This window comes from Gopherus evgoodei, chromosome 16 (genome assembly GCF_007399415.2).
Source record: "Gopherus evgoodei ecotype Sinaloan lineage chromosome 16, rGopEvg1_v1.p, whole genome shotgun sequence".
NCBI lineage: Eukaryota > Metazoa > Chordata > Testudines > Testudinidae > Gopherus > Gopherus evgoodei.
The window spans coordinates 16,314,362-16,341,250 of NC_044337.1; the positions used below are offsets into that span (position 1 = coordinate 16,314,362).

The 26,889-nt window shown below is 41.2% G+C and overlaps 1 protein-coding gene across 2 annotated transcripts; it reads right to left on the reverse strand.

Annotated features, from left to right (window-relative positions):
• Positions 1-3,484: 3,484 nt before the first annotated feature.
• On the reverse strand, positions 3,485-26,365 carry TTF1 (transcription termination factor 1). 2 transcript variants are annotated; one of them, XM_030535401.1, is made up of 12 exons: positions 26,208-26,365; positions 25,127-25,212; positions 19,969-21,216; positions 19,309-19,553; positions 18,110-18,295; positions 17,084-17,162; positions 15,957-16,087; positions 11,000-11,228; positions 9,730-9,819; positions 8,402-8,467; positions 7,576-7,661; positions 3,485-5,568 (listed from the first exon to the last, which is right to left on the reverse strand). In XM_030535401.1, the coding sequence occupies exons 3-12, from the start codon at positions 21,153-21,155 to the stop codon at positions 5,396-5,398; spliced, it is 2,472 nt and encodes an 823-aa protein (XP_030391261.1). In that variant the 5' UTR covers positions 21,156-21,216; positions 25,127-25,212; positions 26,208-26,365; the 3' UTR covers positions 3,485-5,395. The 2 variants fall into 2 exon arrangements, with proteins under 2 accessions (XP_030391261.1, XP_030391260.1); XM_030535400.1 differs by lacking the exon at positions 25,127-25,212 and having other exon boundaries at positions 26,208-26,362.
• Between the last annotated feature and the right edge of the window lie 524 nt (positions 26,366-26,889).

A 26,889-nucleotide genomic window follows, 5' to 3' on the forward strand; every position in this document is an offset into this window, starting at 1 on the left:
TTAAAGCTAACCAATTTCAACAGGTGTCTACCTTTGTCTCCCAAACAAAACGTCATGAAAATGTAATATTCTCAAAGTGTTTGCATAGACCTGCATTTAAAATTCAGTTTTATGGTGTGGTGTGGTAAAGGGAAGTCATAGTTGTTAACGTTTGTGCTTCTAAACAGTTAACAAAAGTGGAATTGGTATCGCAAGCAAATTAACTGTAAAAGAAAGCCTGGGTAAAAATTCTGTTACTAATTCTTTTGCTAAAACAGAGTGCTCAGCATAGGAGTGCAGCTTCTCACAGAAGATTGTGAGCATTTATTTTAGCAGTCAAGAACAATATTTATTATGAAAAAATAGTGATGTCCATGTTAAGTGAAAAAGAATGTCTATGCAATAACTGCAAAAGTATCTAAAACTGGTCTATTTGTGCTAAAGAATTGAGAAAATGAGAACAAAAGCACAGCTTGTGTTATAAGAGACTTGGTCCCTATTACGCTGTAAACAAACTAGGTTAATCTGTGTATTACATATAGGTTATTGAAAACAAGAGAAATGTAAACAAACAAGCAAAAGTTGTATTATATTAACCAACTTAAGCTGTTTAAGGGTGCATCCCATAGACTGATGACACCAGACGATATCACTCAACGAAGACACCAGAATGTATCCGTGCATTGTGAAAAAAACCCGGGGAATCAAGAAAAGAAAAACAAAGTGCTTTACAAACAACAGACTGGTCAACTACACCTCAGTCTACCATATATAGACAATTAAGTAGGCAATCAGCTAGAAACCACTAGTTGAACCAGGTCTAACTGTCATTTAAACTGTATATTATTAAGCAAAGTAAGTTCATGTGCCTGTGGTTTTAAATCTTTAGAACTGAAATATGGATGAAATTGGCTACTGTGTAAAAGCAACTGTATTATTGCAGTATATTTTGTGTTAACTAATATCCTAGCATTTATCAGGAACATACACAAGACTTGAGGGCTGGGCAAAGGTCTATTCCGCAGTCTGGTATCTCTCAAAATAGAAGACTCCAAAATCTAAGAAGAATTATGAATTACATTTCAAAATTATCTAACTCTGAAGATCCATTTGGAACAGGAGTAATATAAAATATATATATTTAACAAAACATTAACTATTTTGACAACTGGGCAGTGGAAACTATCTCTAAGCCTATAATTCATGGTATTAAGAATCAGTACATCATTTACAATGTGCATAACATTCCAAAAACTGTTTAGTCAAACACAAATAAAAATTAACAAACTAATGGCAGCAAACAAAATGAAGACAAGGAAAAAACAAATTAATAAAGAAGTTATTTGTACTGCTTATGGCAGTTACGTATATAGTAACTACCATAACCAACTCATTAGGGAACATTACAAAAGAAAAATCACCTGATCTTATTCGTAATAAACAGCTAACTGGTACTGTCCTCAGTGTATAACAAAAACAAATGGTAAATGGGCAATATGTCAAGTTGTGTAGACAAATTCCCTGTTAATACTAGTCATAATATAGAGATAGTGCATCCTAACTGAGGCACATGTTATTTCAAACAATCTTGTTCAGTATCTGGTTAACAATAGTGAATCCTAACATAGCAATATTTGATAAAAACAGCATCAACAAGAAACAACTGGAACTACATCCACTACTGATGTATCATAGAGCAGGGGTTCTCAAACGTCATTGCACTCCAACCACTTCCCAACAAAGATTACTACATAACCCCAGGAAGAGGGAATGAAGCCTGAGCCTGCCCAAGCCCCGCTGCCCAGGAGCGGCGGGGCTCAAGGGTGAAGTCAAAGCCAAGGGCTTCAGATTCAGGCAGGGGGCACGTAACCTGAGCCCCGCTGTCCAGGGCTGAAGCCCTCAAGCTTTGGCTTTGGCCCCAGACACTGGGGCTCAGACTTCGGCCTCAGGCCCCAGCAAGTCTAAGCCAGCCCTGGCAACCCCATAAATGGGGTCCCGACTCACAGTTTGAGAACCGCTCTCAAAGAGCAATGCAAACCTAAAGAGCTCTGACCATGGCTTCTTATGCCAGGAATGTTATTGACTTTGCAACTCCAACCTGTGGCCATAATAATTCAGGCCAATCCAGTGGAACAGAGAAGCTAGCCACTCCTGTCTCCTGCCCAGCAAAGTTTACCAGATGGTAACAACCAGCAGTAAGGATAACCTATAACATGGATGGACCTGCTGTGTAGCAACTAATGACAAGAAATTTATATATGGAGGCCTCATGAAGGCATTGTGGAACACATTGTAACAATGCCTAACCCAGTATTTCAGAACTATAAAACTACATTCCTCAAAGTCCCAAATCTAACATTCCCAGGCCCACCATCAGAGACTAAACACTTGGAAAATAAAATCTGTCCAATGGTCATACAAGGGAATGTGCAGACCAAGGGACAGAGAGGTATGAATGTGTGGAAAATAACGTAAGGTGGTCATATAACAGGGTTTAGCCCACTGGGTAATCTTCAAGTCCATGCCCTGTGCTTTTCCAGGATGGTGGGTAAAACATCGTCCCCATAAAAGGATAAAAAGTAGGGGAATGTAGTAGAAAGAAAGAGCCTGAAACATGGGGCCTGGTATAAGGCCTAAGGGCTGAACTAAAGTGAGCAAAAGTCAGGACCTGCTGATATAAAGCAAAGTTAGCAAGAATCAGGCTACAAGCAAAAGTCAGGCCCTGTTACAAAGCAGATGCCTGCTTGCAAGTTCACTATCCAAAACATGAACTTGGCAGTGTATAAGAAAGGGGTCACAGAAGGAGTGTCTTTGTCTGGCCAAGGGGAAGTGGAATGTCCTACTGCTCACTGAGCTGGTCCATTGTCACAGGCATACATGTATTAGTGTACTTTGAGCTGGGACATTAGTATTGTGCTTTGTTGGCAATAAACCTGCCTGAGTGCCTTCACCACTGATCTGAGTCTGTTGTCTTCTTGGGCAGTCTGATCAGACTCTGCTATCTGGCTAGAGCCGGTGCAGCACACAGAGAGAACACACACAGAACCAACAACTGACAACATCACTTGTATGTCTGGCTGAGTACATACAATCAGAACAAGCATCTCAGTTTTTCAGATGCTAAAATGTGATCTTTGTAGGCCAGGATGAGCCAGCATCCACTTGTACAGTATTACTAATCCTACACATTCAAAAATCATGAGTCCGACTCCTAAAAAATCATGATTGGCTTAAAAATGAGACTTTAAAAATAATCAGTTTTGGATTCTTTTTATTTGCCTTCTGGTGTTTGAGCCTTTAGGGTTTACAGTTTTCAAACTGGAAACTTTTTTTAAAAGTGAGAGATAAGATTCTCACCTAACAACCTGACTCCAGGAGGTGGAAGTTTAAGTAATACACTAAATATCATAACAGGTTGCCATACTGCTTGTTTCCTCATTTTCTGATGAGTCTTTATAGAAAATGTAATGAACAAACCCTATACAAAGACAAACTTTACTTGCAGTCACAGCAAATTATTTACATTCTCTTTATTTATAGAAAGATGCCATTATCTTACAACAATTAAATCATAAAATGAAGACATATGTACAATTTTCATCTTGTCCATCAACATTCTTATTATTGTAATATTTACATAGAAATACTTCCCTAAGAAAAAAGGAATATATAATCTATTGACTATTTTCTCTCTGCATTATAATAAAAAGAAAATCTTAAGTGTATCACTTCAGTTTTAATAGAAATATTTAAAAAAAGTAGTCAAAGTAAAAGGCATATATGCCCTTTTTTGTTGTATAAAAGATTAAAACAGAGTAACCCGAGCTCCAAAACTACTAACAGTTTATGCAGGACATATTACAGCTGTCTTTAAAACAAAATTGATGCCAAAACTACAATTCAGGTTTCCATGATTCCCCTGCAGCAACATAAGATGTCACGATCATCTAAAAAGAGTGCAGCTCCCTGATTTCTTTTAGTTGTTATTGGCTCATCAACTGTTGCTGGAGAAGTAACTGAATTTCAGGTCTCAGCAGATGAACAGCTTTCTAAACTGAATTCATGGAAGTCCTATGGCCTGTATTTGCTAGAGGTCTGACTAGATGACGACAATGGCATCATTTGGTTTTAACAACTATGAATAGATCACTCTAATATTGACGAACTGGCAACATACCACCACACTGAGCGTATACTAAGCATAAGTCAGAGTTTGACACTAGAATAAGCAGCTTTATTAATACAGTTTTCTGAACTAAACTTGCACCCTTCCTTATTCTGGAACAGGTTTTCAGCTGTAGACAAGCCCTTAGGAAACAACCTAAAAGTTTTTACTCATAAAAGTTAGTATTTTTGATTAAAAAGAAAAATATAAAATGCACAGGCCAATAAAAACACATGATATACCTAAGAGACCACACTATGGCTCCTCTATGAATCTGGACATTTTATAAACTGATCCTATTTAACCAGAGGCCCAGAAATGCTCCATAATGCTTCAAAAATTTATTACTCTAATACTTCTACAGTGCCCAATGTGGGCCATATAATAAAGATTCTTAATAATACTTTTCTGAAAAAAATTCTTCAGATCAATAGAGTGTTTATAAACTTCAGCTATTTGACCATTTTTACAGTATCAGAATCAGTTTGGTCATATACTGAAATGGATTCATCTTAGCCAGTCAGAGCAAAGTGGAGCGGAAGGAAAAAGGCGGCAACTGTGCAGTTACTGACTCACCAGCTTAAATTAGCCATATAGCAATCAATTCTCCGCAGTCTGGCTAACAGTACGCTGGTTTCATTAATATTCCAATGTTTCAATTAGGTGGAAAATGTCTGACAGAATCTATAAAATCTTAGTCATTACATTTCATGTTAATTTACCCCCAGTTGTTATCTCTGAAGACTGGCGGTACCCTCTACTTACCTAAAGAGTTTGTTGCATTTTTTTAAATACATACTGAACACAAAAAATTAAAAAAACATTCTCCTTACACAGACTTAAAATAAATGGACTTAAAAAAAAAAGCAGATTTTTTAAAAAATATCATAATTTGATATTAGAATGCTGAAAATATAAATTCACTCAGACAGGCTTACCCAGGACTTTTAGTAAAGTTGTAATGAATGACGTATTAAGAAAAAAATATTGTTTTTCAGTGTTTCCACAAGTCCAATACACAGTGACCTTTAGCTTCCTCAAACAATCTGAGGATAAAGTTAAATGTCTCTAATAACAAAAGATACTGCAAAAAATAATCTATATTTACTTCTCTTTTCAATACAAAAACAATAGAAGCAGGCTTGCGTGTCTTCATTCTTCCCATTATTTCAGTTTCTGATTTAAACCCAGTTTAATCAAAATCCATTTTCATTTTGGGGGTGTGCAAAGAGGGAGCATTTTGGAGGATAATCAGTCATTGTCATCAGCATCATCTTCACTGTTGTCAAAGATATCATTGAACTGGAAAACCTTTCTCTCGCAGCTGGAAGGCAACCTGTCACAACTCTGAGACCTCTTCTCTCTTTTTTCTAATCTTTTCTCAAGCAATGGAAGTGTCTCTTCATAAAGATAATCGATTATTTCTTTAAAAATGAACAACACTCACTTTAGTTTTAATCTCATCTTGGTCTTTTCATTAGCAAACTGTGTTCTCTCTAAAGATTTGCAAAACTAAATGTATTGTTACTTTTTTTGCTGATTAAATTAACAATTGCATTTATGTGCTAAGAGTATATGGTGCACTTTTTGCAGACAATCTCAAGGCATCATATTAACATTAATGTTTGCAAAGTACCCCATAAGCATAAGATCTGTTTTACTGACATCAAAACTTTGACAAAGAGAAATGACTTGATTAAGCTTAGGGAGCAAGTCAGCAAGTTGGAAGTAGAACCCAGGAATCCTGAGACTCTTCGTCTTCTGCTCTAACCATGAGTTTGTTCTGCACGGTCTTAATCACAGACTCAAAAAGGAAGTTTTTCTTGTTTAATATCAGAAAGGTATTATGTGATGGATGCGACTGAGTGGCAGATTAGGGGACTAGGAGCTCAGACTCCTGAGTCCTCTTACTTGTGTCAATAATTCACTGTGTGAACTTGAGTAAATCCCTTAACCACATGTAAAATGGGGATGAAATACAATCTTACAAAGTGATTGGTATGTCTTAATTAGTTGGAAGTGCTTTAAGAACCTTGGTTTAAAGGTGTGATGGATGTGTATAACACAGTACTATAAAAACATTGCAACAATCTCCACTTAAATGTCTGATGGTTTAAAAAGGAATAATTTAATATAATCTTTTAGACTCAGACTTTAAGGTCAGAAGGGACCATTATGATCATCTAGTCTGACCTCCTGCACAAAGCAGGCCACAGAATCTAACCCATCCACTCCTGTAACAAATCCCTAACCTATGTCTGAGTTACCAAAGTCCTCAAATCGTGGTTTAAAGACCTCAAGGTGCAGAGAATCCTCCATTTGTAAGTTCAACTTTCATGATAGAGAGATTGCACTACAGTACATCTAATGAGGGAATTGAAAAAGCTTTTTTTTTTTTTTCTGTTTTTTACAGTGCACGGGAAACCTCAATGCCCTACACCCTTCACAGCTTGGTATTCCACCACTGTAATCTGTTTATACCCTTCAGGGCTCAAATTGGTTACCAATGCCTTTTTTATGCTGCCTCCTTGTTCTCCAGAACCTAGGCTTTTTATTTTTAAAATTATTTTTCTAGCTGTTATGGTTGCTGAGATAGCACTGAAAACGTGAACTGAGCATAACTGATACACTGACGTCTGACTGCATTTGTGGTACCCAAAACAATAGCTCTGATAGGTGTGACCTGTCCTATTCATCTCATACAGCAGGTGCTAATTCAGACATCCAGTGATAATACTTTAAATGTCAATATTGTTAACAGTTTCATGGCTCCTCAAAGCATGCCAGAAAGGAATGGGGAGATAATATGTGAAGACCTGCACAATGTATAATGACAGCTCATTTTGGCACCGTGAGCAAGTTGACTTGAAAAAAGCACCACTTCTTCCCACCTCAAATCAAGGAAAAGCCAAGCCCAGAGAGACTAGCGGAGCTCTACAAGGCATATAAACCACATTGCCACCCTTTATGGGAGCCACGTTCCAGAAGCCCAGTGGGACACAAATGTCTAATACAGGGCAAGTCAGGTCCAAGCTTCCCAGCAGAGCCCATTGATCTCACCGAGAGGAAGAAAAGCATAGAGATCATGCATGATCATATTTTGAATATCTACTAGGAGCAGCATCTCCAATGGGTAGAGCTTGGACTGGTAATCACACACACACACACACACACACACACACACACACACACACACACACACACACACACACACACACACACACACACCAAGAAAAGTAGTACTAAAAGTTCCAAGTCTAGGGTGGTAGGGCAATGCAGACTGACACTGTGAAATGCACGAGTGATTGGGTGCTATTGCGTAACTATACATCAAAAATATTAAACAACGATAGAATGTGTATGAACTTAGTCAAATTATATACGGCAAAACCTGACAGAATGACACACAATGCAACCATAAATACACTAACCGGGAAAAGTCTTTTTTTGCCAAGAAGGGACGCAGGTAGCTTTTAACTTGTAAAATTTGGCTTGAACATAGGCTTCAGGGACATCTCTAAAAAGAGAAAGGTTCAAAATTAGTGATACAATATACTATCAGGAAGTTACACTACCAGAATGGCGTCCATTTATGGGAATGGCACTTTTTGCTCCAATTAACCAACCTCTCACAGTGTTAGCTAAAATCTTTTTGGTATTTAGACCACTGAAAACAGATCCCAAATGAATTAAAAATATTGGCCAAGCCACTCTTGTCCCTTTAGCATTAGTACATCAAGGCAAACGCTGCATGTTATGCATGTGTACTAAACAGTAAGTGGGGTTTACAGTGGAAAAGAGTTTCCCTTCAAATCAGCTCTATTGTATGATCTGGAAAATTCAGTACAAGAAGTCCACAGTACTGGGTAATTTTACATATAACATCTATTCTGTTCTAAGAAAAGACTGCAGAATTACAGTTCAATTATCCAATAATTATACTACAATGATGAAATAAAAATGTCCCCAGTGTTACTCATCACAGGCCTTCATATAGGGAACAGCAACTCAGCCTCGGAATGTAGGCAGTATTTGTATGGCTATAAGCTTTCTGGCATCTTAAATTTCAACACTGATTCCCAAAGTTTTAGGTACTAATCTTGCAGAGATCTCTGCAAGTGCAGAATCCTATTCAATTTAACAGGACAACATGAGGCTATATGGGTCCAAACCTGTGGATTCCTTTGTAGCACAAGCCAGATAAGATGTATGATAAATGCTACTTGTTTGTGGCCAAATAATAAACAAATTTTTTACCCAATTATCTCACAGAGCTCTTCCCAGTTCACTTCATTAGCGTCTTCCACCTTCATTTCATACAATCTGAGAATCAAAATACAGAAGGAACTTATAGGGACATCTGAGACAGCAGTTAACTAAACCCTGAGTCTATGTTCCTCCTCCCCATTACAAGACACAGCACATTTTGGGCTGGTAAAATCTGTGTTAAGTGTGCTCCTGTGTTAAGTGCATAAACTGTGTTAATGCAACATTAAGGTTGCCAAATTAAAACAAAGCTATATAAAAATATCTTCTACTCCTTGTGCTCACAACAGCATTTTCAAATACTGTCTCATGCGCACTGGCAAGACTTACACTGTATATATCCATGTGTTGTCTAGTCTATTGTATTACAGGTTTTAGGCTCCATGGGGCAGGGACCACCTTTTTGTTGTGTATTTGTACAGTGCCTAGCACAATGTGGTCATGGTCTATGACTAGGGCTCTTAGGTACTACAATAATAGTAACAGTAATAATAAAAGAAGGAGAAGGAGTAGTAGTAGTTAAGGTGCCAAAGTAGAAGCATTTAGTTTAAGTCCTTATTTTGAACTGCTCCTGTCTTTCTGAAAGTTTAATCTACTTCCACTAAAATTTTCCAGATTGATTGTGCTCTGATTACAAGAGTAAAACCATTTTTTTTCCAAGTGCCAGCCATGAAGATTCAGCCAACGCTCTTTCCATCTCATGCTTCATTACCAGTAGATAAAGTTGCTGAAAGCCAAATTAGGTCCTCAATAATACTTAACATGCATGCAACTGCCTGTCTTCAGATCATGCTCTTATCACCTGTGGCAAAACCACTGAAGGCAATAGGATTACACAGTTGTTACTGATTGGAATTTAAATAATTTTCTTAATGATGCACAAGATGGAAAAGATGGACCGCTTGCTCAACATCAGCTATGCTGGCTCTGTAGGACTAACAAGAATAAAAAGAAATGGAGAACAAATATGAATCTGAACATAAACAAGGAGCAGCTCTGTTGAGTACGAAAGTACTGTTTTTACATAGTCAAGGCACAGTCTAAGTCCCCAGGATAATTATTAGGGTGCTTTATAACTGTTATTCCGTTACAAAATGCCTGTATAAACATTATAGAAACCTAAGTGTGGAATATAACACCATAGAGGTCACTGTCCTTTGAGTTTAATAATCCAGAAACCTCCCACTCTTCACCTTCCTCCTACATGTATTACAGATATTTACTTTACTAGCAGGTTCTTATCAATCAGGACACTTTCATAACATAACCCATGATCCCTAGACAAAAACCACAGAACATTGCACAAATATGATCCATACCTTTTAATAAGATCTATTTTGGCCTGTAAACCTTTAGTCCCACCATATACCTTCTGCCCACTGGACATTTTCTTTGTTACAATTGAAATCCTGGGGAAAGCAAAGATAAGAAAAGAGCATTTTCCCACCATGTCAGAGGGGAAAAAAAAAAATCAGGGTTAGGGTTTTAAAAAAAATCTATTTTTGTTCCCCACTAAATTAGAGAGTTATGCATTTTGTTAATTGTCTTATATGGCTCTATAGCAGGGGTAGGCAACCTATGGCATGGGTGTGGAAGGCAGCACGTGAGCTGATTTTCAGTGGCACTCGCAGTGCCTGGGTCCTGGCCACTGGTCCGGGGGGCTCTGCATTTTATTTAATTTTAAATGAAGCTTCTTAAACATTTTAAAAACCTTATTTACTTTACGTACAATAATAGTTCAGTTATGTATCACAGACTTGTAGAAAGTGACCTTCTAAGAACATTAAAATGTATTACTGGCACATGAAACCTTAAATCAGAGTGAATGAATGAAGACTCGGCACACCACTTCTGAAAGGTTGCCGACCTCTACTCTATAGCTTTGCTTTTCCCTCTAAGACCCTTTCTCCCCTATCTTCCAATGGTTTTACCTCTCTTACGAGCTTGCTAACATGTTTTGTAAGTGAAACTGTTCAGATCCAAGAGGCTCAGTCTAATGCAACATTCAAATCTAGGGGCTTGAATCTCTTGTCACTTACATCAGTGCAATTCCACTCACTATAGTAGAATTACACTAGTGCAAATCTGTAGTAAGGACAAACTTTGGTTCTACATCTCCTATTTCTTAAAATTTTTACTTTTCTGTCATTTCCCTAACAATTTCTTTTCATTGCTATGATGAAAACCACCAACTGTGCCCATGAAGTTGCCTCCTTTCTTTCAAAAAATAATTCATAATATGTAACACCACACTGTCACAGACAACAATAGAACAGGCCCAGACTGTGCAAAGACTTAAGCATATATGTGTAACTTCACATGTAAAAGTAGCCCCACTTCCAGTTATGCACATTCTTATGTCTTTGCAGAATTAGGGCCATTGTATGAGCACAGGTAAACACAAGTTTTGGAACTGAAAAAGAAGAAAGTCTTTTAAAACCAACTGATGTGACACGTATCTATTATGACCAGTTGTTTAATCATGCAAACATATGTCACAGTACATCCAGTTTGGGGTAAGGGAAGAAGACGGTAAGAGAGGTAACTCCAGACGTGTGTATTAGTAGCCAGACCCAAAATAAACCTTACCATTTCTGTTTACACTGTCTCCAATATCTGGTTCCCACTTTAGCTTCTATCTCGGTCCAAGATATGTTCTTGTACAGTTTTTCACGTTCAACTGAGAGAGTTCCCTCTGAGTTCTCTGCCTGTAGCAATAATTTTATGTCTTCCAGATCAGCCCTCTTCTGAATGATCTCCTTCACTGCTTGAACTAGCTTCTGTGTCTCCTCCTTACTCCAAGGACCAGAATTAACCTCTGTATTATTAAATAAAGTTATTGATTTATATAGCACCTCTCACAAGTGAGTAGAATAAAGAGAAAAATAAGTGTCTGATCTTGCATCACAAGTGAACAAAAGAGCCACGAACTCCAGAGCTCCATTCCCGCACCTATCACTAACTCCTTCAGTAGACTTTGACTGAGTTACCTACCCTCTTTGGCTGAAGATTTCAAAAAGGATACCATAAATTAGAAGCCTAAATCCATATCCAGGCATACAAATAAGTGGCCTGATTTTCAAAAGTGCCAAGCACCCCAGCAATGCCCATTGACTTGAGTGGACATTGCTGGGTACTTGGCATTTTTGAAAAGTTGAGCCTCTTAGTTGCATGCCTAAATATGGACTGAGGCTCCTAACTTTAGGCATCCACTTTTGATAACTCGCCTCGGTACCAATTTCCCTGTCTGACAAATGCAAATCATACTCGCCTACTTCACACAGGAATGTTGTGCTATATAAACACTAAGTGAATATCACATTATATTTTCAAAGTGCAGTGCAAAGAACTAATTAGGAAAACAAGAAAAAACTGTTACACAAGCTAATGCCATCTGTTTCTTGTAGTAACAGCTGGAAAATAGAAATGGACCTCTTAGAGAACAGTGATTTTTTTTCTCAATATTTGCTGATGAATTATACCTCACCTTAAATTACAATGCAGTTTCAAACAACAGCAACTTTTCAAACATTCTATATGAGAATATGGAAAAGAGAGAGAGAGAGAGAGAGAGAGAGTGAGTGTGTTGTTTGTGGGTGGAAGAGGGGAGACAGATTAGATTAATGCATTGTTTGGGCTTCAATCTCCAATTTAATTTCTCCGGCAAACAACAAGTTTACTTGACTTTTCGTAAGTACTAAATTGAAAATGTAACAGGAATACTTGTACAGTAGCTAGTGTATATGTATTAGTTATTTGTGCTATTTTTGCAATGGAGGAGCATGGGGAAGTGACACATACTAATGCATCTACATTTTAACACCAGCCACTGTGTTACAAAAGCCTCCAAGTGAATATTTTTACTGCCATTCCATGAAGCAAGGAAAATCTTTCCTCTCTGCAGATTAGAGTTACCAAAAAACAAACAAACAAAAAAAAGTCATAATTTTTGAGACACGGCAAACCAAAAAACCACACTTAGCCATTTCTTTGGCTAAAAGGACTGCAGCCAACTGAATCGGTCTTAAATAGAATATGAATTTGCAAAGAGTATATTTTCCTGTACATGGGAATACCATTATATATATTATTATGTAATAAGTCATTTGATTGTGTTTAATTAGGCCTGTATACAGTTGATTAAATGAGTAGTTCCTGGGTCATTCCGTGCCAGGTGCTGTTCTGTTTTACATATAGTATAGCAACCTGCGACTCCTGAGTAAGCAGTTGAGCAGATAAGTGGAATTTGATAACCCCAGAGATTGCTAGTTTAGCCTCATTATTTGCTGTGATTTCTTTCTCACTCATCAGACCCTGAAGTACTACATGAAACCCTTGGCAGAAGACAGTTCAACAGCAAGAGAAATTTGGCTCACTAAGTTGTATTTCTTTGTATTTGTTGGCTTGTGAAAACTGTGTCCTTGTAAGTAAACATTTATGCTGAGATAGTCAAAGGAGCCTAAAATGGTAGGTGACCCGAGTGCCATTGAAATTCAGTGAGAGTTAGGCACCCAGGGCCAGATTTTCAAAGGTGTCTAGGCGCCCAATCACGCAGGTAGGCAAACTGTGAAAATCCTACTTAGGCACCTATCGGCATTTTTAGGCATCCATATACCTTTGAAAAACTGGCCTTAACTGCCTTAGGCTCCTTTCGTTTTCTGGTTTAAGTCTATCTAAATAAAAAGCACATGTCAATCTAGATTTTGGAGTCACTTACTAAATAAATGTCCAAAACAAAGCTAAAAATTGAAGGGAAAATAGTGCATCACTTCATCGTTGTGCCTCTTACAAGATGTGCTTGTTCTTATCAATTTCATATAAAGATATAGTTAATCATGCAGGGAGGACTTGATGAAATTCATCTTAGTGTACTTAAGAAACTAGCTGACGCAATCTACATGAGGTCCCAGAGAACTGAAGAAAGGCAAATGTAGCACCTATATTTAAAAAAAGAGGACCAGGGAATTATAAACTGATTAGCCTAACTTCAATACCTGGAAAGATACTGGAACAAATTATTAAACAAGCAATTTGTAAGCATCTAGAGGGCAACAGGCTTAAAAGAAATGGCCAACATGGATTTATCAAAAAACAAATAATGCCAAACCAACCTAATTTCCTTCTTTGACAAGATTACTAGTCAAGTGAATGGGGGGAAGCAGTAGACATGACATATCTTTATTTTAGTAAGACTTTTGGTACAGTCCTACATGACAATCTCATAACCAAACTAGGAAAATGTGGTCTACAGATACCCCCCCAGGTTATCCAAAACCGACTTATACAAATCTGCACTTACGGAAAAAGTTCCAAAAGCTAGAAATAGGTTTTGGGGTTTTTTTTGGTGTAATGGTCGGGTACACGTTTCCAACTTACGGAACAGAACGCTTGCATAAATTGGGGAGCGTCTGTATATGAAATTAATATAAGATGGGTGGCAAAACTGGTTGAAAGACCAAACTCAAAGAGTAGTTATCAATGGTTTGCTGTCAAACAGAGGGCATAGCTAGTAGGATCCGAGAAAGGTTAGTCTGTTCTGGTACTACTAATCAATATTTTAATAACTTAGACAATGGTGTGGAGAGTATACTTATAAAATTTGCAGATGACATCAACCTGGGAGGGTTTGCAAGCACTTTGAAGGACAAGATTAGAATTCAAGATGACCTTTACAAAACTGGAGAATTGGTCTGAAATCAACAAGATAAAATTCAGTTAAGACAAGTGTAAAATACTATACTTAGGAAGGAAAAATCAAATGCACAACTACAAAATGAGGAATGACTGGCTATGGCTCTAAAATTGAATAAGACAATGATGTGATGCAGTTGTGAAAAAAGGCAAATTATCATTCTGTGGTGTATTAACAAGAGTGTAATATGTAAGACAAGGGAAGTAACTGGCCGCTCTGCTCAGCGCTGGTGAGGCCTCAGCTGGAGTACTGTGTCTAATTCTGGGCGCCACACTTCAGGAAAGATGTGGACAAATTGAAGAGTATAGAAGAAAGCAACAAAAATGTTGAAAGGTTTAAAAAAGTTGACCAATGAGGAAAGGTTTAAAAAAAAAAACTGGGCATGTTTAGTCTTGAGAAAAGACTGAGTGGGAACCTGATAAAAAGTCTTCAGATATGTCAAGGGCTGTTACAAGGGGAGTGGTGATCAACCATTCTCCACATCCAGTGAAGGTAGCACAAGAAGTTAAGGGTTTAATCTGTAGCAAGGGAGATTTAGGTTAGATATTAGGAAAATCTGTTCAGTCAGGCTGTGAAATAGGTTTCCAAGAAAGGTTGTGAAATTCCCATCACTGGAGGATTTAAAATAGGTTGAACAAATACCTTTCAGGAATGGTCCATACAGTGTTGTTATAGCCCTGGTCCCATGATATTAGAGAGACAAGGTGAGTGAGGTAATATCTTTTATAGGACCAACTTTTGTCAGCGAGAGAGACAAGCTTCTGAGTTTACACAGAATGCTTCTTTAGGTCTGGGAAAGGTTTTGGGATGGTCTAAGGCAGGCCTGCACAACATGCGGCCTGCGGAGGCCCACTGTGCGGCCCGCGGCGGGGAATCAAAGGGCTTTGGGTTGCCCGCAACCGCTGGGAGCCCAGAGATCTTTAAATCTCAGCCGCAGGTGGGATTCAAAAGGCTCTGGGCTGCCGGCAGCTGCGGGGAGCCCAGAGCCCTTTAAATCCCTGCTGTGGCTGGGATTCAAAAGGCTCTGGGCTGCCCGCAGTGGCAGGGAGCCCAGAGCTCTTTAAATCTCAGCCGCGGCCAGGATTCATAGAGCTCTGGGCTGCCCGCAGAGATTCCCGGCCGTGGCTGAGATTTAAAGGGCTCAGGGCTCCCCGCCGCCACGGGCAGCCCAGAGCCCTTTTAATCCCGGCAGTGGCTCCTGCGGATGGGCTGAGGCTGGGATTTAAAGGGCTCAGGCTCCCCTCAGCGGCAGGAGCTCTGGGCCCTTTAAATCCCTGCCCCAGCCCCGCAAAGCTCCGGGTTCCTCCAGCCACCGGAGCCCCAGGCCCTTTAATTTGCCCCTGACAGCTCTCAGCCACCTCTTCAGCTGGGAGCCCCTGGTTGATTTAAAATCAAGTATCACCTCCCCACTCTCAACCTTCCTTTTTGGCCCGCAGCTGTTTTGGTGGGGCGGCGCTGGGGAAGGAGGTTTTGTTTCTGCAGGGCTGGGTGGTGCTGGGGCGGGGTGTTTCCGCGGGGCCAGGGGGTTTCGGCCCTCAGCTGTTTTCTTTGGAGTAATGTGACCCTTGCTGCTTTACGAGTTGTACAGGCCTGGTCTAAGGTTTACATCTCCTGTATCAGTGCAGGGAGCTGCATTTGATGACCTTTCAAGATACCCTCTGGCCCTACATTTCTAAAATTCTGTGCACCTAAAACAGTGATTTGGAAAAGCAAGAACCCATGCAACCCCCAGAAAGAAATCAACCCCCTGAACTGTTTAATTCATAACATCCAAAAATGATACTAAAAATACTTGCTAGAGTAGTAACTTAAAATGTGAATTGTTATTCTTAAATGATGCATATTATGCCTTACGGGACTTAATCTGAGAATACTTCATAGCAACCGAGTGGGTACTGCGGGACATCATCTCAGAAATTTTCTTCCAGTTGTTGCCATGTATAGCATGATACTTCTTTAATTTTTCTTTTTCATCCTCAGAATACCTACGATACCAAAAAGTAAGTAGTTTCAATTGCAAATCCAAAAAACCCCAGGTTGCTATAGATGAACATCACCTTTAAAAAGTCTGAAAAGATACTTGCTCCTGTTATAAGTAGTACTTTAAAACAGACTTTTCCCTCTCTCTAGTCTTACACTTACAGGAATATTAGTTTGTTTACTTTGGCTTTACTCACTGTCAAATGCACATTTTCCCTGTACAGTCAGTCTCCCTGTTTACATGGATGATGCAACAAAGTAGAGAAAAATATTTTAGGGTAGCAAAATGTGATTCTAAAAGCATAGACTTGGCAGAGGAACTCTGACAGAGGCAGTACTTGGAGAGATTACACTTTATTCATTCAGTCATTATGAGACATGAAATTTTCAGACTACAGGGCTCAACAATTTATGTTTTAAAAGGAAAAAATCAATCAGCAATGAATTATACATACCACATTTTGTTTTTAAGTGAACCCAAGATGACTGCAACCGTAAGAGAGCTTTTTCTAATGCAGTATCAAACTCATCAAAAGATGTGTTCTGTTTCAGATAGCCCCTCCCCCACTGTTCACACAATGAGTAGCAATCACTACAGAAACTCTGGAACCAAAACTCACTAACAAGCATTCTCTGAGAGATCCTCAATTCTGAAATGCACTTCTTCCCATTCTGCCAAAAGCCAGATTTTTTAACCTTCCAGACATGCTCCAAGGTCCAACTTTTTGCTCAGATATTTGTGTAGGGATTAGATTGAGGGCAGGACAGGGTGTTTCATTACGTGGGAGTTGCAATGTAATAGCAATGGAATTGGAATGAATTAGGACTGGTCAGCAGAACAATGTAAATTCACTATTTTGTTTTAATAACTGGAAAGTTTTCTCACATCAGGGGAGGGGAGTGGTTCTCTCAGTATATATGTTTTTAAAACTGAAATAAATTAATGTGTGATCATCTGAGACAATTTGTGAATTCAGATGCTGCCTGAATTATTTTCTTACCTCCCTTTATAGTTGTTTGGGTCAAACATCTTTCTTGCCCGAAAATATACCTGTTTCCAGGGCCGTGGAATCCCCTCAGCTACAAGACAGAAAAATAATACAGTTTTAAAATATATTAGACACAGAGGAAAGGATACCGAGGAAAGTTACATAACATAGTAATTGGAAAAAGATCAGTGATTTTATATAATAAGTGTAAAAACACATTCTACAGTGCTGAAGAAAAGACCAATTTGAACTGAATCTCCTGAATAGTTTTGTCAAACAGTTAGTATAACACAAAATAAACATAGTATGAAAAGTCATTTTGAAAGTGCATTAAATAAATATATAAAAGACACAGATGAACAAGTATGTTATTTGAAACATCTGCTTTTTGAAAAGAAAAAAATGGTTTGATCTTGTTTTCTAGCACACATGAAAAAGAGGCTTAGCAAGTAATTTGGGAAATCATCAGAAGTTTAATAGTTAATTTTCCAAGATAGGAACAAAGCAAATAGAATTTTACACACAAACATTTTGACTACCTGCCTCTTTTGGTAATCTAATTTCCTTTTGTTTAGGCCAACACTGTGCATGGAATTTGCCATCTTATGTACACTGAGAACAATGGTTAAGATTTGCAAAGCAGCCTAAGGGATTTAGACTCATATGTACCATTAATAAGCCTCCTAGATTGCTTTGAAAATTTCAGCCAGTTGGTTTACTTATTGCCTGGCCAGTAAGAAATGGCAAAAATTGCACCTTTGATCATAATGGCCTTAAAAATCAATTAATTTTGCTAGGCGGGATGAAGTTGAATCCCAACCTCCAACCCCATCACAAATGAACATAGCTATTCACAACAGCATAAAAGATATTTTACCAACTATAGGTAACCTCAAAACTGTGTTTCCTTCATTTTAGAAAGAGTTACAATTGAACATTTTTAAACAACAGATCATTTTACAAGACATGCAAATGATGCCACCATACACTCGGGGGCAGGATCCATCTACCGAAAGTGGAACTATAATTAATACTCACCAATCTTCATACCAAAAGCATATTTTGTTTTCAATCTGGTGATGGCTCCTTGCTCTTCTGGGAACCGGTAGGTAAATAATAGTTTCTCTGCATTCTCTATTTCTGTAAGTGATAAAAAGTCTTCAACATTCTTCTGTATTTGAGTATTTTCCTTCTGAGAAAACCTGCCAAACTTAATAGGCATACCTGGAATATACAAGAAGTTAGGTTTAGGGAAACAAAAACTCAAACAACTCATTTGCATGACATCTTGAAAAGACAAGTTTACAGGAAATTTTGGCAAACAGATGATAAGATTGCAATTAACAGAGAAAGGGAGCAATGATGGATGATTTAGATGTACTTTAGTGATTGTAATTTGAGTGCCAGGATAACGTGCACCAATAAAAACGGAAATAAGAGAAAAACGGAACTGGGAATAAGGACATAATAGAGCTGTTCACAGATGGAAAGCAACGATCATTTTTAACAGAATATAATGCAGAACAAGGAAACAATATTCAGACAGTAAATGTTTTACTTCCTAAAGCAGAGGGCTTCTATCTGTGGGGCGTGATCTCCGGAGTAATGTTCGCCGGGGGTGGGAGGGGGGGAGGGAACGACACGACCTGGAACCTGGACCAGCCCCCTACAGGTGGCGGGGAGGGAGCGCTGCCCAGCTTCGCTCATGACTGCTGCCTTGGCTGCCACTCCACTACCAGAGATTTGTGCCTGGGGTCCTGGCTGTCGGCCCCACGCCTAGGGTCCCCGCTGCCTGCTCTGTGCCTGGGGTTCTGTGTCCAATCATCGCTGCAGACCCCGGGTCCGCTCCTCCCACATCCCCAGCTATGGCCCCACCTCGGCCTCCTTACCCCTGTCTGTGACACACACACACACACACACACCCCTCGGAGCCACAGCCCCACTCCAGGATCTGGGGTGGAGGGACTGGAGAGGTGCGGGGCAAAAAGTTTGGGGACCACTGTCCTAAAGAAATACTCTTGCTGGAGTTAAGTCAGACTTTTTGTCTTTCTGTTAAATAATTTAAACCTGCTGCTGTTCCACTTGAATTGGAAGCTGTGATAGAGTCTCCTGCATTTCAATTTCTAGAAGCCAGATATTTTGGACATGAAAGGCACTATATAAAATCTCCTTTTTATTAGCCTCTATCCAATTATTTTGAGTCCCCCAATCAGTACCGTGTCTTCTTGGAGGCTCACCTTGTTCTTTAAACTTTTTAAACCTGATCAGGTCTCTCCCAGCCATCTTTAGGACTGATGTTTCCGACATTGTCCACACTTGAGGAATAAACTCCTCCAGTTTCCTTTTGACTGTCTCCAAATCCATTGCTGAATACACGGAACTTTCAAGCAACTCTTCATTATTCAACATCATAGAGTTTTCCGATTCTGTAAATCCAACATCCTGGTCTTCCTCAGTTTCAGATGCTACAGAGTCTGGTAACCTGGTAAAGAGAAGAATTATATAGCTCAACGGTGTAGATGATTATCAGCCTCCTTATGATTCTTCAAGCAAAGGGTAAGGAACTATATTCCTTGCCTCATCCCAACCTATATTTCTAACAATATAGCTGTAATTCCATTAAGGAATTCTGATACCAAATCCTGATCAAATGGTTTGTCAAGGTCATCAAAATCCCCAACATGTAAATGTAGCTTATATCCAGACATTTTGATGGAGGACACTAAGTAAGAGATGCTGCTGACTTATAACATTTCCCTTTCTCTCTGTTACTAATACCTTTGATTATTCATAGTGAAATAATTTTTAGAACATACTTTCCTTCACCAAATGCAGTAGCTCAGATAGCTATGTGATGGACGCAATAGAAATGATGAGATAGAAAATTCAAGCCTTACTTTCTCTTAGCTTCTGAGGTTGCTTGTTCAGAGTGTGATTGGAAAGGGAAATCAGTATTTCTAACTGGTACCATGGTTTCTTCAGAACAGCCATTATTACCCTCTGAAGTAATCTTAGAAATGTCAGCAGTCACATCCAGAGGATTTTCATCAAATACTGAAGAAATCTGTGTCACATCAGTATTATCTTCTTTGGAGGATTTTCTACGTTTATGAGTTTTGTGGTGTTTTTTGGGCACTACTGGGCTGCTCATTTTAGTAGATGACCCTGACATCATAATGTCATCATTCCTTTCTTGAGAGGATGTAGAATTTTGTTTTGAGGTTGCTTGTTCAGAGTGTGATTGGAAAGGGAAATCAGTATTTCTAACTGGTACCATAGTTTCTTCAGAACAGCCATTATTGCCCTCTGAAGTAATCTTAGAAATGTCAGCAGTCACATCCAGAGGATTTTCATCAAATACTGAAGAAATCTGTGTCACATCAGTCTTATCTTCTTTGGAGGATTTTCTATGTTTATGGGTTTTGTGGTGTTTTTTGGGCACTACTGGGCTGCTCATTTTAGTAGATGACCCTGACATCATAACATCACCAATCCTTTCTTGAGACGATGTAGAATTTTGTTCTGAATATGACAAAAAGGAGGAAGCAAAGGTTTCATCTCTGGCTTCCTGTGTATCACAGGGGCTGGTCTGTTTTCTCTTTTTTTGGCTTCTGCAATCATTTCCAAATGCATACAACCCAGGCAATTTGTTTACCTCATCCTGCTCTTCTGACAAATTCTTTTTTCTTTTTTTCTTCTTAGCAGATGTATTTACATAAATACAATCACCATGCTCCAAAGTTGTGTCCATCTCTTGGTTCACATGGATACAGAGTATATTATTTTCCTCCTGCTCACTGTCACTGTGTTTCCATTTCTCTTTTTTCACTTTCTTTTTGGAAGCATTTGTTACAGTTTCATTATTAATTTCACACTTCCCACCAATATAAGAATTAGCTAGCCAAGAGTCTTGTTTCTCTTGTGTAATTTTCTTTTTTTTCGATTTCTTTTTGTGAACATCAATGTCCTGGGAAGATTGATCATCAAAGAGCAAAGGAGAATGAGGGCAAACTTCCAAACTCTGCATACATTCCTCTTTGTTGCTTTCAAGGTTCTCGCTATGTTCTCTGTTTTCCTTCTTCATCTTTATAAAGTGCAGGATACAAAAGTACTTTGTACTTGCGTCTTATGTCTGCAGCACTCTCCTTGAATAATAAAAAGAAAAGAAGCTTTAGTCAAGTGTCATAATTTACACAAGAAAACTTCATGAAAGTCAACAACCTGCAATTGGATACTACCTTGATAGTCTCTATATCGCCACCATTAAATAGTTACATGGAGGAAAAACATGAATATTTAAAATTACCATTGGCACTACTTAGAGTCATCCAGTTTTCCTAAAGAACCAAAACATTTAAGCCAAAGGTGGGCAAACTATGGCCCGCAGGACCTTCCTCCCTGGCCCCTGACTTCCTGGCCGGCGGAGGGTTGCCCCCAGCCCCTCCCCTGCTGACCCTCCCCAGCAGCCGCGCTGCCAATGCTCTCGGCGGTGTGGCCGGCTCCGGCCAGGTCATGCAGCTACAAGTTCCTGCCGCTCCAAGCGGCATGGTAAGGGGGCAGGGAGCAAGGGGGTTGGATAAGGGGCAGGGGGTCCCAGAGGACAGTTAGGGGACAGGGAGCAGTTGGATGAGGTGGAGGTGGGGGGGAGGAGTTGGGAATGGGGGGACTAGATAGGGGGTGGGAGTCCCGGGGGCGCTGTCAGGGGCAGGGTGTGGATGGGGTCGGAACAGTTGTGGACAGGAAGAGTTGGATAGAGGGTGCGGTCATGGGGGGCGGTTAGGGGCTGGGATCCCGGGAGGGGGCCATGAGGGGAAAAGGAGGGGAGGGAGGTGGGTTGGGAGTTCTGAGGCTGGCAGTCAGGGGGCAGGGGCCAGGCTGTTTGGGGAGGCACAGCCTTTCCTACCCAGCCCTCATACAGTTTTGCAAGCCCATTGTGGCCCTCGGGCCAAAAAGTTTGCCCACCCATGATGTAAGCTGTTGTGTTTTCAAATGCAATTTTACTTTGAAAAGTGGCTATGTAAAAGTTGGTCCAATAAAAGGTATTACTTCAACCACCTTGTCTCTCTCTAGATAAAAGCAGTACATTCTTACTCAAAAGAGATCTCCGAGGTTCTATTCGTTTCATGTTATATCTCCTTACTACAGTGACAAAAATAATTTTTTATTGATAATTTACTATCAGCTCTAACTTGCCTAAGACCAACAGAGTTATGGAAGAGAGCTGAATTCTATCCTAGCTCAAGTATCATACTCTAGAACAGTGGTTCTTAAACTGTGGTCCATGGACCACCAGGGGTCTGCAAGCTCCATTCAGGAGGTCCGCGGTTCATTCCTTCTAAGGCAGGCGCCTGAGGAGCTGCACACAAGAGAATGAAGGGCCACCCACCTAAGTAGTGGAGCCATGCTGGTGCGGCTCCACTAATTAGGTGCCTGGACCCTGGAGAAGATGCACATGTAAGGTGAAGTGGGAGGGGATACTGAGGGGAGAAGAGTGGGTGCGGTGAATTGGGATGTGCAGGGTTGCGCCAGCCAGAGAAAGAGGCAACTTTCCCCAGCTCCAGAGCTGCGGCTGCTGGGGAGAGATGGCTCTCCTTCCCAGCCGCAACTCTGTGGCAGGGGAGAGACCACCCTCCTTCCCAGCCACAGCTTGGGGGTGGTGGCAGGGGGGAGAGAGGGCACATCCATTACATGAGAAAGGTAAGACTACTGATATTAAAATATGAGTTGTGTGCTTTTATTTGTAGAACAAAAAAGTTAATTATTATTAAAGGGTTTTTTATATAGCACTTTTATGCAAAGCACTTTACAATAGTTAGCTAACGGCACCAACAACATTTGGAAATATCATTAAGTGGTGCACCAAGACCCTCAGCAATTTTCAAGTGGTCCACAAAAAAAAAAAAAAGTTTGAGAACCAGTGCTCTAGAAGATATATACTGATTACGGACAGATTTGCAAAGACCGCAGAAAGGTACAGGTTGACAATCAATCTGAAAAAGAAAGGGTCATGTATCAATCTGCGCAAGGGAAACCCAACACAAAACTAAAGCAACACACAGCTGGATGCTGCTACAAACTTCTGCTACCTTGGTAGTATACTGTCAAATGATATTACCATAGACAAGGGGCTGACAAGTCATATTAACAAAGCCAGTTCATCATCCGGCAGACTATCAGAGTCTGGCAGCAACATGGTATAAAAGCAGTTGTGCTGTCCAATTTGCTGTATGGTTGTGAGACCTGGACATGCTACAGGTATCACATTAAGCTTCTAGATAAGTTCCATTTACTATATCTGTGTGCCATACTGTGCATCAAATGGCAGGATAAAGTTACCAGTAACGAGGTTCTGAAACATAGTCACTTTACAGGGACTGAAGCTATGCTTATCACATCACAGTTAAGCCGATCTGGTCATGTGTTTTGAGGAGTGACAACAGAATGCCAAACCAGTTGTTGTATGACCAATTGTAAATGGGCAATGGCACATGAGATGGCTAGAAGAAACACTTCAAGGACACATTTAAAGCATAACTTGAAACAGTACAACACTGAAGTTGACAGCTGGGAGTCATCAGCAACACATAGATCATGCTGGCAAGCAGAAGTCAAAAATGGGGTTACCCAGTTCAAGATTAACCACCATATGGATTTTGAAGCACAGAGACTGAGTCATAAACAGCATCAGACTCAGCAGATATAGATTGTAATCCTTTCCTCAGCATCAAGGTACTTATGCACTTTGTGTGAAAAGGACTGCCGGTCTTTTTAGTCACAGCCATACTTGCAATAGGTAAAACCATCATCAGCATCATCTTCAGTCATGGAGGACAACAGCAGCAACTAGAATGAAACTACAAAATTAGTCCACAACGGACTTCCTACTAATACCAAGAGGATTTCAAAGATTAAGGCTAGAACGTGACCCTTATATAAAATCAAATACAGGTCTGTCTCATCTTACACTGGGGTTACGTTCTGCAGTCAGCCCGTCAAGCGAAAATTGCGTAAAGTCAAAATTACATTGAGTGTAATGGCGGGTGGAAATGCCCGCACTACAGAAACAGTATTTAAATTGTCATTTTTCTCTTTTTTTTTGTTTTTTTTCTTGTTTTTGCTGACCGCGTGAAGCTGAAATCACGCATGTTAAATGCACGTAAGATGCGACAGACCTGTAAGACCACTTTTTCAAAAAAAATGCTTAAAGATCAACACCTAAAGCTATTTTTAGGGACCTACATAAAAGTGGTGTGATTTTTAGAGATGTTACTGTTATAGAATTTAAGGCCAGAAAGGACCACTAGACAATCCAGTGTTACCTCCTGTACATCACAGGCCACCAACACCACCCTGCAGCCACACACTAAATGCAACATCTGAAATTAGACTGAAGTATTACAGTCCTCAGAAGACTAAACTATTATGTGCCACAGGCAGAGAACAGGAGGCACTGAGGTGCACCAATACCTGAAGACCTGCACTAGCAGGAAGCTGATTACATGAGATGTACCCAGATGAACCTGGCAAACCACCACGCTGCAGAGGAAGGCAGAGTTCCCCGAAGGCCAGTGCCAATCTGACCTGGAGGAAAAGTCCTTTTCAATCCCACATATCGTGATCAATTAGACCTTTCGTAAAGGTTAAGGCTTGTCTGGACACACTCCAAAGGTTTGTTCCTAGTGTAGCTGGGAAAATGTTTTGGAGAGCATCAGGATTAGCGTACCAAAGTGCTAAAGCTCTTGAGTTAATTAGCTATCAGTTAACCCAAGATAAAAATCTTCAGTAGGGACAAACCATCTGAGGGCTTCCCCTATTCCTGCCCCTTTTTATTTGAGAGAGACATGGTGAGCAAGATAATATTTTTTATTGGACCAATTTCTGTTGGAGAGAGAGACAAGTTTTTGAGCCACACTGTACACCATGTATAGCTGCAGCTACACTAACTACATGAAGAAATAAAGCATGCTGCCATGAACAATTGACTCTCTGGCCTTTCTACTGAGTCTGCCAACAAGGGAACTGATTAGTCAGTAATAGTACTTGTCATCTCATTACCTGATAGATACCCCTAAATTCATTTCACATCGATAGCCATTCCATGGCCAGACAGTAGTTATAAGAGAATGCTAGGGCTGAACTACCTGCCCACCCCAGGGAGGCAAGTTACTGTGTTAATGCTAGTGTTGAGATCCTTCCCATAATACCATCCCCAGCTGCTCTTACTCCCACACAAAGGAGCTCGGTTCTGGTGTCCCAATAATATTCTGCCCTAGGCCATTATCACTCTGACCATAATCCTCCCCATCACCACTAGCCCCGCCTTGCTTCCACTTGCCTCCTCACTGCCCTCAACCCTCCAACCATCATTCATTCCCTCCCTCCCCGCCCCCAACCCTCCCATCACTCGCCCCCTCACTGCCCCAATCCTCCATCCCTCCCTCTCACTCCCTCATCCTCCATCCATCCCCACTCATCTCCTCACTGCCTCCAACCCACTCATCACTGCTCCCAATCCTCCGTCCCTCCCCCATCCCTAATCCTCCATCCATCCCCACTCGCCCCCACTCCTCCCAATCCTCCATCCCTCCCTCTCACTCCCTCATCCTCCATCCATCCCCACTCATCTCCTCACTGCCTCCAACCCACTCATCACTGCTCCCAATCCTCCGTCCCTCCCCCATCCCTAATCCTCCATCCATCCCCACTCGCCCCCAATCCTCCATCCCTCTCTCACTCCCTCATCCTCCATCCATCCCCACTCATCTCCTCACTGCCTCCAACCCACTCATCACTGCTCCCAATCCTCCATCCCTCCCCCATCCCTAATCTTCCATCCATCCCCACTCGCCCCCTCACTGCCCCAATCCTCCATCCCTCCCTCTCACTCCCTCATCCTCCATCCATCCCCACTCATCTCCTCACTGCCTCCAACCCACTCATCACTGCTCCCAATCCTCCATCCCTCCCCCATCCATCCCCACTCGCCCCCTCACTGCCCCAATCCTCCATCCCTCCCCCCACTCGCCCCTCCCTACCCATCCCTCGCCTCCTCTCCCCCCACCCTTCATCGCCGTCACTCCTCCTACCAACCATCTCCCCGCTACTCCTATTTCAGGCCGCTCCCCCCACCCCATACCTGGCCGGCTCAGCTTTCCGCAGGACACAGCGCCCCACGCCTCACTCCCGGAAGTGTCCGTTGCTATCTCGTTTCCCCCGGGCGGCCGGGCCGGAAGTGTCTTAGCCGAGTTCCGCTGCCCCATGGACCGGAAGCGTCCCCTGCCGGACCTGGGGAGGAACGGACCCGAGTTCTTCTGTCCCTGGCTCGCGGCTGCGCTGTTTCCGCTCGGGAGGAGAGAACGCGGGGCCCCGCCGCGCCTGCTCCTCAGCGAGCTGGGCCCGGCCTGGGCCCTTCCCCCGACCCCCGCAGCCTCGGGGCTGTGGTGAGCCCGGCCAGTCCCCTCCTCTCGCGGGTCGGGCCAAGCCCACCTTGTCCCGCGCGGGGCGCTGCTGAGCCCATCGGGTTCCTTCAAGGGGAAACCTGCACAGCCCGACACGTCCCGCTGCGTCCTCAGTGCACGTGCCGGCCCCGGTTGTACATCGCCGTACCAGAGCCTAAACCAGCCTGGGACCCTGCCTACAGCTTCCTGGAAACCTGCCTGGGAAGCTGCTTTGGTTGGCAGGAAGGTCAAAAGTAAAAAGGTGGCTAAGGTGACCAGACAGCAAATGTGAACAATCAGGATGGGGGTAATAGGAGCCTATATAAGAAAAAGACCCAAAAATCGGGACTGTCCCTATAAAATCAGGACATTTTCTCACCC

What these genes read in the sequence shown, in the direction of transcription:
- TTF1 (XM_030535401.1), bottom strand. Translation starts at nt 21,155, where the DNA reads ATGAAGAAGGAAAACAGAGAACATAGCGAGAACCTTGAAAGCAACAAA. An exon ending in AGACAGTGTAAACAGAAATG is followed by an intron (nt 9,820 to 10,999) that starts GTAAGGTTTATT and finishes TGCTTTCCCCAG; the next exon opens with GATTTCAATTGTAACAAAGA. An exon ending in GCAAAAAAAGACTTTTCCCG is followed by an intron (nt 5,569 to 7,575) that starts GTTAGTGTATTT and finishes TCATTTTTAAAG; the next exon opens with AAATAATCGATTATCTTTAT.